The sequence below is a fragment of the Dipodomys ordii genome, unplaced genomic scaffold, assembly GCF_000151885.1.
Source record: "Dipodomys ordii isolate 6190 unplaced genomic scaffold, Dord_2.0 Scaffold5, whole genome shotgun sequence".
Lineage (NCBI taxonomy): Eukaryota > Metazoa > Chordata > Mammalia > Rodentia > Heteromyidae > Dipodomys > Dipodomys ordii.
The window spans coordinates 9,613,610-9,627,847 of record NW_012267221.1 but is presented as its reverse complement, the minus strand read 5'-3'; the positions used below and the strand labels follow the sequence as shown (position 1 = coordinate 9,627,847).

The window sequence follows — 14,238 nt, the reverse complement described above, 5'->3', positions numbered from 1 at the left end:
GTTTATGTGAACAGAAGGAGCTGGTACTACTTAAAAGGTAAGGGAGAATTTTTAATGATAAATCTCAACCCCTGGAATTCATTTACTTTCTTTACTTGGGGTTTCCTACTAGTTAGAATTACATATATTTTCTTTCTCACAGCAAACCTTGAAGAAAAAATGGGTGGAGTTCAGATCTCTACACTTACAGGAACAGCACCTGCTTCATGGTAAGTGTGACTTCCTGTATAGAAACCACAGCCACATTTCATCCTTTCAGTACTGCTACCTCTAAGTTTTTATAAGATTATTACCATTACAAGAAAAGCTCTCTAGTACCAATCCAGAACATGTGTAGTATTTCTTTGGCATGACTTGAGCATTTGGAGTATACTAACCCCCTTCACCATACAGACAACACACTCACATACACACACAGGAAAACATGCATGTACATATCCATTCCCACACTCACAAAGGATGTGTGAACATTTTTAAAGAGCCCTTGGAATCACTGGCTGACTCTTGATACTTGAGCAAATGAGTTAGGTTCCTGAAAATGATCATGGCTTTGGGAATCACAGATCTCAGACACTTTTGAAGCCAGAATGGTACCTACATCCTTAGGTACAGCTTCCCTTTGTTCAGATCAGATGTTATATTATTCAGTGAAATCCTCTTCCTTGGGCCCATGACAAACACATTCAAGATTATTATTACAGTAAGTACAGCTTTTGTCATGTGTACATTCTGAAGAAAATGATTGAAGTTATTGTTTGATTTATTCTTTGCTTTTTGAATGATTAAACCTACAAATGAACTTTTCCATACAAATATTTAATAGCTATGAAACTACTAGCTTTGTGGGTATAAAATATAGGTTATGTCTTTAGATAACAGTTCAAATGCTTCTTTGCAGCCTGGACTATCTGTTAAAGGTGATGATCACATTGCAGAAAAAAACACAATTTAGCAGATTTTAAAAACTAAAATATCAAAACATAAAATTTTTGCATAGTAATGGAGTTACTTGTGATACATATGCACATACATATACAAATACATGTATATACACATATATACACTGTGTTATGTAAGTCATGTTGAACATAGTAATATTCTCAAACATTAAGTATTTCTTTGAAATAAAAATATTTATAAGACTTCAGCTATTTAATTTTTAAAATTCCTATTTTATTATATTTAGTTTTATAAAGAGTTACTATTGAACAAATCAGTTTATGAACACAATGCATCTTGATCCATGTCACCCCTTTCCCCATTCTCCTATTCCTTTGAAAATACATTATTATTATTATACATTATTTTTATAATATATTATTATCTGTAGTTATCTCTAAATTGTTTGTGATTATGGTGTTTCTTAGGCATTAACGTTGGAGTAATTTGTGCGTTTGAAGGAGGAGCAAGTGAAGTCTCTCCTTCTCTCCAACACATATGAATGCACACATTTGCAAAAGATGTCTTGAGATTTTTGAAGAGAACATCTCCTGACATTCTACTAATATGCAATAGCATAGCCAAAATTTCTTGCTCCTATTAAGTGTGTCCATTGATCAGTATTCATTGCTTAGTACTTGCTCCTTCCTCCATTTTCTTCTTTCCTGCAGTCTCTGGTAGCTACCATTTTACTGTCAAGTTCTATGAAATCAACTGTACCAGATTCTACATGTGTGAGGATGTATGGTGCTTGTCTTTCTATATCTGGATTATTTCACTTTATATAATGACCTCTACTTGTGTGTTGTCAAAAATAACAGAATCATATTAATTTTTTATTGACAAATAGTATTCCATTGCATGGATGCATTATATTTTCTTCTTTTGCTTAAGAAATATTTGGGTTGTTTTCATTAGTTAGTAATTATGAATAATGCAGTGATGAACACTTGAGCACAAATGTCTCTGCCATGCTGCTTTTATTTCCTTTTGCTATATACACATTGGGGGATTACTGGATAATATGGCAATATTTTGGGGGGGGCCAGTCGTGGGGCCTGAACTCTAGGTCTGGGCTCTGTCCCTCAGTTCTTCAGCTCAAGGCTAGCGCTCTACCACTTGAGCCACAGCACCACTTCCGGCTTTTTTCTTTTTGCTTATGTGGTGCTGGGGAATCGAACCCAGGGCCTCATGCATGCAAGGCAAGTGCTCTACCACTGAGCCACCTTCCCAGTCTGGCAATTCTTATTTAGTATTTTGATGAGCCTCCACACTATTTTTAATAATGGTTTTAATAATCTATGTTTCCACCAACAGTAAGGGGGCAGGTTAGTGTGTAGCTGACTGACATTTCAGTTCAGAGTACTCATGTAGATTATGAAGAGTTGATGAAAAAAACTTAGCCAAGCAGGTAAAATTCAACTTTATCAAATAAAGTGTTAAATATCTGTGGACAAGGACTTTTTTAATACAGTACTGGATAGTGCATTTGAGAATTCTAAAACAATGCTTAAACTACTGAGACTGGGAGACATACTTTACTTATCAAATCCTTTGTCTGATAGTATATTATTTTTAAAAGAAAGTTAAAATGAGAATCAGAGAAACCAAATGGAGAAAGTCCTTAAGATTAACATTTCCCTAAGTGTTTCTTTAAGTTAACCTCATTCCTGAGTGAAATTTAATAACCTAAAACTTTCTCTTATGAAATACCTGTCACTGTAACCTAAACATGTAAATTTATAGAGAGGAAAGTTTCGGAAGTTTCAGTCAGTGATGGATTGGATTTATTGTTTTGGGTCTATGGTGGCACAGCAGGAAAAGAGCATGTACGCAAACTAAACTATTATCTTCATGGTCTGGGCATGAGAAAGAATGAGGAAGAGATCAGAATTTCATAATCTAAATGAAGAACATGCCCTCAGTAGCCGGAAACCTCCCAGTAGGCTCCACCTCTCGAAGTTTCCACCATCTCCCCATAGTACCACACTTGGACCACGCCTTGATCATTTGGGTCATTTGGGGGAACATTCCAGATTGTAACATGAAGCATGTTTAAATTTATTCAAACATCACATAATATTTTCATGACTGTACAATCCTTCTGGAAGCTAGTCCATAAACAAGAGTTCCAGAAACCTTACTGTGTGGTTAATCAAATGACCTCATAAAGTCACTTACATAAATCAAATCTCAAGACTCACGATACATATTCACTCTTACTTTTCCATGTGTGCTTTAAATAAAAAAAAAACCCACATAAAACTTCATGTATTTATTTATAGGAGAGAGGACCAGATCTGTAACATAATAGGCTTTGTTGTCTGTATTATAGGTGATGCCACTAACTCCCCAAGTTTGGAAAACCTGGATATGGAAGAGTTGTCTTTGTTTGGAAGCCTACCCGGGCCAAGTCCAGCCCTTGTGGACCGGAATCGATTATCCAGTGAGAGCAGCTGTAAGAGCTGGCTGAGCTCCATGACAGTGGACAGTGAGGATGGCTACCAAACGTGTGTGTCTGAGGACTTGAACAGGGGTACCTTCAGCCGGCAGACGAGCACAGATGATGAGTGCTTTGTCTCCAAGGATGGGGATGATTTTCTGAAGGGCTGTTCTTCAAGGAGGAGCCGAAGCATCAGTACCACCAGCAGTGGATCCATGTCTCCCTTGTGGGAGGGCAATTACTCAAGCATGTTTGGGACTCTTCCCCGGAAAAGCAGAAGGGGGAGTGTCCGGAAACAACTCTTGAAATTTATCCCTGGCCTGCACCGAGCAGTGGAGGAGGAAGAGAGTCGTTTTTGATGGGTTACTGTGCCCTTCAAAACTGGCTTCTGTCACAGGGTTCCTTTGCTTGTCTAGATCAACTTCACACAGTTTAGTGGAAAAGTGCAAATGGCTTGTGAAACTGACATCCATTTCCCAGCAATAGTGACCTTTACTTAAAATTTTACATCATTGCCTTTGCTTCTTAAACCACATTTCAACCAGAGCAGCTCATGTTGTAGGCAGGAAAAAGGAAATGAAGCAATAAGTTAGATAATTTATCAAATACATACAAGTGCCTGTCCACACCACTGCTACTGATGAAAGAAAGAATACTGTTTATTTTTCAGATTGTGCACATAAAAACTGGAGACATTTTTGGAGGAAAGTACCCAGTTATATGTATCAGGTTTACATTGTATAGGAAAATTTGTTCAGTTAGAAAACTTCATGTTTGCTTAATTAAACTCTGGGCTTCTGGCAATTTGGAACATATCTGTTTAAATCATTGAAGTGTAATAAGCGCAGATGACTATCACATTCGTAGTGACAGTACCTGAGGACATGTAACATTTGATATGAAGTATTAAATCATAGAACCATGGGAAGATGGGCAATGAGTTGGGTGCTGAGGGAGTTTGTAGTAAGGCCTTTGTAATTAGCAATCTAATCAAAAAAGTGTGGGAATCTTGTACTGTGTTCCCATTTAGGTTTTTTGTTTTGCTTCAACATGGACAAGAAGCTTAGCCCTCGGGATCCTACAACTTTGGATTTAAAAAAATCATTTGGCTCATTTTTTTAAATGAGGATAAGAAAAGAACTTTACTCTTCTGGGTGTTCACATCACTCCTTCTTGCATGTATTTCCAATACTATTACCTGAGCGCTCTTCTACTGAAGACACCTGTGTCACATTCTAGCTTTTAGCTTTTCAGACATGCTGTTTTTTATTCAATGCCCTTTAAAGTTCATGCTTCCCTTGTTCTGGTTATTACCTATTTTCTAAAATAAATAATTCTGATTTTTGTGTTAAATAGTTTTCACTGATTTTAAGTTCTCTCTCTCTCTCTCTCTCTCTCTCTCTCTGTGTGTATGTGTGGTGTATAAGAAAAATGACATAGAGTAGAACTGCTATATTTTAGCAAACTTTACAAAAAATTCATTTTCAGGAAAGAAAGAGGATGGATAAGGAAGAATGGAGGGTAGTAAATTTCTGTTTTCTATTAAATTCTTTGAATTCACAAATCTCCAATGTGCTCTGCATGAAAGCTGTTCAGATAAAGGCAGTATGTACTTCTTTTCTCAGGTATATGGACTATCCTGCCTACCAGTTATTGAACCTAGTAGGCTAATGGCAATTTTCATGTGTTCCCAGGATGGTAGTGTTAGGCACATAGATGAGAAGGCAGTGCTTTGGAGAAGCAATCCTCTGCACATGTGGCAAGGCTGAAATCAGAAGCTAGTTCTTGGATCCAGCCTACTGTCTTTCCTTTATTCTTTTGATGCTTCTATATACTTATTATCATAGTACTTTTTAATACCTGGACAGGAAAACTACAAATGTATGTTGTAGTTTTTGTATATACTAACCATGTTGTTTTTTGCAAATGGCAAAGCATACACTTAGAGTGACTCTTTCCACTGGCTTTCAGAAGCAAGTTTTCAGATAAGCATGTTAACACCTATATGGTTAATAATGTGTTTGTTTTCAACAAGAACTTGCAAACCAGTTAGGATCAAATCACACCTGGATTTGCTCGTATTGTTTATTTCTCATTATATTTCTCTTCAATTATTATGTTACAGTTATGAACACAGAACTCCCTATTAATCCTATTTCACAAATCTGGGGGAGTGTAATATATTTGCTTCGGCAAAATGATTTTAAAATCACTTTTAAAATGAGAAAGAAAATGCTGTGGAACTACTTATAGATAATCTGGGAAAGTAACCCAAAAGTCATCACTTGTTGCTTTAATAGAGAAGAGTAATACTTCTGCTTTAGAGTCAATGTCAAATGTAAAGTAGGGGCGGGGAAGGGATAGAGAAAATATCTCTTTAGTCAGTAAAAAAGAATTAAGACATAGGTCTATGTTCTGGGAAAAATAGAAAAAAAGCAAAGCTGGTTAACAAAGGTTCAGAAAGGAAGGGTGGTTCGTGTTTGTGTGTTCACAGGGTATTTGGTGGAAATGTGGGTAAAATTTCACAGTAGCTTTTCAGCCTGCATCTGATGAGAGCGTGGCTTAGGAAGAATCTTCTTGTGCAATGTGACTCACTCTGATGCAAGTTCGGAGAAAATAAATTCAAAAGTGGTTTTTATTGTTTCAATCCTTAATTTGTAATTACATAAGAGTAGTGAGTTACATTAACTGACAATTTATCATGAAAACACATTTTTCCAGTGGCATTTGATAAACTAGTTTTGAGTCAAGCATATTGGAAATTATATGATATGGTTGAAGTAATAGGTAGGAAATACATTTTTTTGAAATGAGCAATTGCTCATCATTTATAATTTTACAATACTTTTACATCTTAGGTGCATAAGTGGAATTAAAACCAAACTTTGAACCAATGAAATTAACTTATACATAATTTGTGTACATTGATCATAAAGTATAAGTGTGAATGTGTACAAAGTATGGTAGGTAATACATCACTATCTTAAGCCTTTCAGATCATGGTTATTCTGATTTTATATCCATTTCTATGCAGAGGTGGAGAATATATCTTCCAAATATTTTGCCTAACTGAAAAAAATGCAATTCTTCAGTGTCAAAAATTTCTGCCCTCCTCCTCTGTTTTCTCTCTTTTACTTCCGTATCTTAAGTGAAATGGTTTTTTTCAAAGTAGATAGTTTTATCTGAGTGATCGATTGACATGGGTCTGGGGATGTAGCTCAAAATTGTAACACTTGATTAGGGTCACAGATTCAATTCCAAACACTGCAAACAACAAAAACAACAGAAAAACCAACTAATCATTTAGGTTTTACATTCATATACATTTTCTATTAACAAATTACTACAAATTTTTAGGCTTAGCTCATATTTACTCTATAGTTTCTGTGGGCCTAGAGTCTAGGCCTCAGGCAACTATGGTTGTTCCTGGTCTTCTTCAAAATTTAGGTCTCAACTTAAGGTTTGACTGGTTGACTGGGGAAGGATATACTTTAATCTCCATCAAGTTGTTGTCTAAACAATTTCATTGTCAAGTGCCAAGGATCTGCCTATAGTCCTAACTACTCTAGAGACTGAGATCTAAGGATCTCAGTTCTGAGCCAGGCTGGGCAGACAAATTGGAAAGATTCTTATTTCCAAATAACCATCAAAAAGCTTTAAGTAGTGGTATAGATCAAATGGAAAAGAACCAGCCATGAGTGAAAAAGCTGAGCAAGAACATGAAGCTCTGGGTTCAAGCCTCAGTACTGGCAGGCATGTGCGCACACGGCACCTATGTGCATGCATGTGTGCGTGTGCACACACACACATCATAATTTCCTTATGGCCTTATGATTCATGATCTGCTTGTTTCAATGGAGAGAAAGGGTAGGGCTACAAGTAAGACAGGTTCTTAAAAAATGCAATGCAATTGCACACATGAAATGCCATAATCTTTGCCATGTAACATAGCCTCTGATGTGACTTCCCATTGCCTCTGTGACATAATGTAATGTGATCAAGAGAGTGGCATCCTGCTACTTAGACTATGTGTTACAATTTAAATCAGAAGCATCAGTCTGTCAAGTGTGCTCCATTCTGTTTGCTATAAGCAAGTCACAGCCTATCCCAACCCCATTAGAAACAGGACCTAGATAAAGTTATTAATATGGATTGGAATAGGCAGCCACCTTAGAATAGCTTTGCAATATCATTCAAGAAATTCATAAACATGATAATATAATGCTACTGGGTTGTCTTTAAACCTCTTTGGGGAAAATAATAGTAAATGTTATAAATTTAACTTAGAAGTTAAGATCATATCAAGAAGCAGTAGCATTAAAAACATTGGGGACAGTATCATTGTTGCATTAGTTTATTCTTTGTCCTGCTGTTTCTGTGGTTCCCTTTTCCCTTCCACAGATCAGCTAAACTTATATAAAAGACAAAGGGTACAGAAAACTAAAACAGAAACATAATAAGAATCTCTTGCTTTCAATTCTTGTGTTGACACGCTTCATTATATATGGTCCTATGCACTTAGCAATTGGGCTACATATTATATGTACTGAAGGATCCCACACATCCATCCCAGGGGACCATGAGGAGGCAGGCAGGCACAGGAGAAAGATTATTATGAGGTTTATTAGAGGAACCATATTTCCCCTAAGAGGAAGCACATGGCACCTGTCCCTATCCAGGTAGCAGGAGGATCTGGGGGATAGGAAGTGAGGTAGATGGGAGTTCAGGTGGGTCTGGGTAGAGAGAGGGAGAGGCCAGCAATATGCAGGGAATTGGGAACTCCGGGGCAGGGAAGGGCTCAGGTCTGGGTGGAGCTGAGGACCAAAGATGGGCATAATACTTACATATACTATATATACTATATATACATATATATATACATATATATATATACATACATCCATTATATATATATATATATAATCATACATCTATTACAAATGAGGGAAACCATGCAACCTACTTTCTTTGAGCTTACTTCACTTAATATAATTTTTCCAGATCTTTCCATTTCCTTATGAATGTGTATATATACCATATCTTGATCCATTCATCTACTGAGGGGCATCTGAGTTGGTTCCATATCTCAGCTATGGTAAATAATACTGCAATGAATGTGGTTGTGCTAGGAGCTTTAAAATGGTCTTGTTTGCAGCCATTTAGATAAATTCCCAGGGGTAGGGTTGCTGGGTCATAGTTGTAAGATTTCTTTTCTATTTATTTATTTTCTTTTTTTTCTGTTCTTTTTTTTGTGAAAATACCATACAGAGAGGTTACAATTACATGGGCAAAGTAATGAGTACATTTCTTGTCAAGCATTTTTGCCTCCTCCTTTGTTTTCCCTTCCCATCCCTTCCTCTCCTCCTCCCCCCAACCCCGGGGCCATAGTTGGTAAATTTCTTTTTTTGACATAACATCTTGTACATCTCATTGTTGCAATGGGTCCACCTGTATCCCTATTTATACAATTTGTTTTTTCCCTTTCCCTCCCCAAATTATACCAACATCAAATACAGTGAAAACAGGGGTTATACCGTGGAGGAGGAACATACAAAGTAATAAAGAAATCATCTTATAAATATGTTATACATAATTGCAAGAAAGAAAAAAAAAACATTTGAATCCTTATCTTGGGGTTCATTTCACCTAACGTCAACTTATCTGACCGTTTCTGCTTGTCTCAGACATATACTAGTTATTGCAAATAAGGGAAATCATGGGACCTGTTTTTCTTTGGGCCTGGTTCACTTCACTTAATATTTTTTTTTCCAAGTCTTTCCATTTCCTAACAAATGGGGCAATGTCATTCTTTCTGATGGAAGCATAGAATTCCATTGTGTATATATACACCACATTTTCTTGATCCATTCATCTACTGAGGGGCATCTGGGTTGGTTCCATATCTTAGCTATGGTAAATAGTGCTGCAATAAACATAAATAGTGCTGCAATAAACATAATTGTGCTGGTAGCTTTAGTATGGTCTTGTTTGTGAACATTTGGGTAAATGCCCAAAAGTGGGATTGCTGGGTCATTGGGGGGCTCTATGTGGAGTCTTTTGAGGAATCTCCATGCTCAACCTCCCTAGCCATAAAAGAAATGCAAATCAAAACAACATTGAGATACCACCTCACCCCAGTTAGAATGGCTATAATCAAGAGCTCTGATAACAACAGATGCTGGAGGATGTGAACAGAAGGGAATCTTACTGTATTGTTGGTGGGAGTGTAAACTTTTTCAATTGTTAGATTTTTAGAGAAAGAAGTACACCACGCATGTGGTATTCAGGTAAGGGGTAGGTTTATTCATCGTTCTGGCTGGCACCAGGCCATGTTAGCATTCCACGCAGCTGGGAAAGGTCTGAGAAAGAGGATGTCTGGCCCTGGGCTAGGCCTTATCTAGAGTAGGGGCAGAGAAAGGTGTGGCCACAGCCAATCCAGATGTGACCTCATTGGATGCAGATGTGATCACTGCCAGGTGTGCTAGTTGCCTAGGTAATGCAGGTACTGGGCAAAGACTTTGCTGCGAGGAAGGTGGAGTTTGTTCACCATCCAAGAGCGGACCTTACAATAATTATGAAAACTCTATGTTTAGGAGAGGTAAGTGGGAGAAAATGAGGGAGGGAATAACAGTGTTTATAAAGAAATGCACTCATTACCTTATGTATGCAAATGTAATCCTCCTGTTCATCCCCTTTACAATAAAGATATATATTGAAAATATTGGAATGAAAGACTGTGGCCAAAATTTAGTAACTATCCAGAAGATGAGTAGGAAGCTGAATCTGGGACCACTGACCTCCATCAAAGGCCTATTGACCTATGAAATTTGCCTGTTATGTGCATGAAATGGTTGAGGAACTTTTAATTTCAGACTATTAAAGACTGAACTAGTTTCTTCCTTTTAAATTCTATTCAAGAAATATATTTCAATGAGTCCAGGGACAGGTGAATCTTCACAAGCAGCAACAGTAGCAACTGCACAGAAACACAGACAAAATACTCATCAAAATTGTAAAACCCAAAGGATTTTTCAGGGTTATAGTGTACAGAAGCATCAGAGAAGGTGGCCTCACTTTTAATCTGATCTCAGAGATAGAATACCCCCATTGAGCACTACTACAGTATTAAGTGTAGGTCTTTGTAGACATTCTTTATCTGATATGCTCTTTGTTGGTTCAAAATATTTTTCCTTGTATTTTTGGTCATTTTATTTGTGGTATATCTTACCTGTTGAACTTTATAATAGTGAAGTGTTCCTATATGCTGTTTCTGAAAAGGCCATATTCTTTGAAAACAAATTGTGTAATCATTCATCTCTATGTTTTCAACAGTACCTGGCATCTTTCATGACACCTAGGAAGGGCTATCAACTCTTTTATTAATTTAGTTTCTTTCCCTCCAAAATTGCTTCTCTCTCCTCTCATTTGAGAACAAATAATGGATACTGGCAAACTCATCTTCTCTTCTGACATGGTGCTTGTTAATCAGAAGATGGTTTTGAGTGAATTGCTTTTAAATACTCAAGAGACTTTGAGGCTCGATCAAAAAATGCATTTACGATAAATTTGTGCTTTTCTGCTGTCACTGGAGTTGACAGTCAATCCTTCGTAAAAATATACATTGAAATGAGAAGAAGGATATGCTCAAGACTGAATGATATTCAATTTTCAGCAAAAAAATTGAATTTAATGTTATCATGTTTACAAAATCTCTGCTGATTTTATAATTCTAGGGATTATAAAATCCATGTACTTTCTATTTGCATGTTAGAAGGTTTTGATTATTTCTATTTCATGGAAAAGAATATTATAGTAAAATAATGACATAAAGGTATTTATTAATAGTTTTGTCTTAAACTGCCCCCCTCCAAAAATAATTGCCAAGCACCAATGGCTTACATCTATAATGCTAGCTACCCAGAAGGCTGAGATCTGAGAATCATGGTTCAAAACCATCCCAAGCAGCAAAGGAAATCTGTGAGACTCTTACTTCCAATTAAAAAAACTGAAAGTGAAACTGTGACTCAAGTGGTAGAGCGCTAGCCTTGAGGAAAAAATTCAGGGACAATGCCTGGGCACTGAATTCAAGCCTCAGGACCAGAACACACACACAAAAACAAAATAAGAAAATTAAGTGCTGTGTGTGTGTGTGTGTGTGTGTGTGTGTATGTGTGTATGTATGTATATCTATATAGATACACATATATGCATATATGTATATCTATATGTGTATGTATATCACATACATTTATATATACGTATATACATATATATGTATGTGCTATATATGTATATCTATGTATAGATATACATATATACATATATACACACATATATATCATTAAGTATAGAACAAATGAAAGTTTGGCCATTTAAAAAAGTGATAGAAATATTTGTGTGTTTTATCCTTAAAAAGGAAATTGAACAAATGAAAATAGTATCTTTGAAGGAAAATTGATCCCTTGGGGGCGCTGCAATAAGACCCATGCTTACCTGTCGTCCAGCATGAATCACTACAGGTCCTCAAATAAAAATGCTCTAGCAGCTCCTCAGCGCTTTGTAGGTGTCGTCGTTTCTAGACGTTGTTCCTCTTCCGGGTCCAAGATGCCGCGTGGAAGCCGGAGCCGCACCTCCCGCGTGGCCCACCGGCCAGCCGTGCCCCTCAGATGAGAGCTGCACCCAGGCCCCCTGCAGCCCAGCCTCCAATGGCAGCCCCAGCATCTGCTGTGGCCTCTCCTGCAGCCACTCCCCGGCAGCCTGGGCTGATGGCCCAGATGGCGTCCACAGCTGCTGGTGTAGCTGTGGGCTCTGCTGTTGGGCACACACTGGGCCTTGCCATCACTGGCGGCTTCAGTGGAGCTGGTAATGCTGAGCCTGCCAGGCTGGACATCACTTATCAGGAGCCCCAGGGAACTCAGCTGGCGCAGCAGCAGCAGCTTAGTGGCCCATGCTCCTATGAAATAAAGCAGTTTTTGGAGTGTGCCCGGAACCAGGGTGCTTTTAAGCTCTGTGAGGGCTTCAATGAGGTGCTGAAGCAGTGCAGAATTGCAAATGGACTAGTTTAACCATGAAGTGCAAGTTGAATAAATGGAAAATCACCTCTGATAACCAAGTTAATTTAACATGGAAATGTAATTGGTAGTGACACTATAGAGTGTAAAACTGTAAGTTAACTTCTTGTTGTTAATTGCATAATTGCCTCAGAGTGGCCTTGGAAGAGGGCATTGTGACTCTTAATACAGGTTCACTGAGATGGTATAGAGTTGGGGCTGACAGGTGTTTGTGTGGCCTTCATTGTTCTGATGTTATTTTGAGTTAATTAAAATAAACTGATTTCTTCAAAAAAAAAATGCTCAAGGAGCAGTTATCTGGTAATGACAAAAGAATTTGGGGACTGTTAGCATTTGGTTCTAGAAAGGCCAGCCTTTATTTCCAAGTTGTTATTCTTTTCCCAGATTTTTTTAAATTTGTTGTGTTTGTTTATTCTACGTTCTCATTTATTTTGTTGTAAGACATTCTATTTTGTAAGAGGTACTATTGTTATGGTTCCTTCAGAATTCCCTAGTATTGTAGAATAAAGATACTTCATGCTTTGTTTGCTAGAGGCAAAGTTTTCTTTTTTAACCAGCACCTTTATGTTTTTTCATGTTGGTAACATGGCATCTATTTTTTCACTTATTTCTTGTTGTTTCTGTATAGTTTTATGAACTGTGCTAGCTGAACTTTCATTTGTTTCTTTCTCTAAATGTCTTGATCATCTGTACTTGTTTATTGACAGCCTTTTTGAGCTCATATTCTATTTAATTTCACAATAGCCTGATTTTATTCAGTCTCTTACTATACTCTTATTAATGTTCACCTGTGCTTTGCTTAAAATGAATGTGGAGAAATACAATTGACCTGAAGGCTCTGGGGCAGCTGGAGACCAAGAGTGCTGCCTACAATGCCTCCTCTCTAATTTATTGGCCATTCTTGTTTTCTCACCTTGTGGCCCATTTCCATTGGGGGTGAGCAGGTGACACACTGAGAAGTCATTTTTGGTCTCAGGAGAGCCTTTGGGCTTACCAGGGTTTTAGAAGTGATTGTTCTGGAATTGTTTCTGCATTCATATCCACCTGCAAGGCCAGTCTTTGTTTTCCTCATACTCTTCTCTTCCTCATGTTACCTCTGAAAGAGGATCCCACACATCCATCCCAGGGGACCACGCGGAGGCAGGCAGGCACAGGAGAAAGATTATTATGAGGTTTATTAGAGGAGTCATATTTCCTCCAAGAGGAAGCACATGGCACCTGTCCCTACCCAGGTTAGCAGGAGGGTCTGCAGAAAGGAAGTGAGGTAGATGGGAGTTCAGGTGGGTCTGGGTGGAGAGAGGGAGGGGCCAGCTGTATGCAGGGAACTCTGGGAATGGGAGGGGGGCCCAGGTTTGGGTGGAGCTGAGGACCAAAGGTGAGCATAATACTAACAACTTCAGATGGTTTTGAAGGTCAATGATTCCCATCTGCATCGACAGCTTCTTCTATGCCAAGAACAGTGTTGACTTTGAATGCTTAAGGCTCTCCCTGGAGTCTTTTGTGAACTGTGTGTGTGCTGGTAATTTTTTTTAATTTTATATAAAATATTATTGGGAAAGGCTTTAGAGATTCTCTGGCTTAGCTTAAGATTCATTCACTTATTTGACACATGAATTAAAAGAGCATAGAGCGTGGAAGCTTTACATTTCTTTTCCTTTCCATGTTGCAGCTAAAATTAGCTGAATTTTACATTGAATTGATACAATCAGTAAAATTGCAGTAAGACTTGCAGAACTAAAGACATAAATTTTTCTACATCCTTGTTGATGTTCCATTATTTATTTA

General features: G+C 37.7%; 1 protein-coding gene and 1 pseudogene across 1 annotated transcript in view; both read left to right on the top strand.

The window, feature by feature from the left end:
• Cytip (cytohesin 1 interacting protein) overlaps nucleotides 1–4,735 on the top strand; it is a 30,532-nt gene extending 25,797 nt beyond the window's left edge. Inside the window, exons 7-8 of the mRNA XM_013029254.1 lie at nucleotides 143–209; nucleotides 3,275–4,735. Of these exons, the coding sequence (XP_012884708.1) occupies nucleotides 143–209; nucleotides 3,275–3,741 (534 nt within the window). The 3' untranslated portion in view covers nucleotides 3,742–4,735. The remainder of the gene's footprint in view (nucleotides 1–142; nucleotides 210–3,274) is intronic.
• Nucleotides 4,736–11,941: 7,206 nt separating this feature from the next.
• On the top strand, nucleotides 11,942–12,722 carry LOC105995523 (annotated as a pseudogene).
• Nucleotides 12,723–14,238: the final 1,516 nt, after the last annotated feature.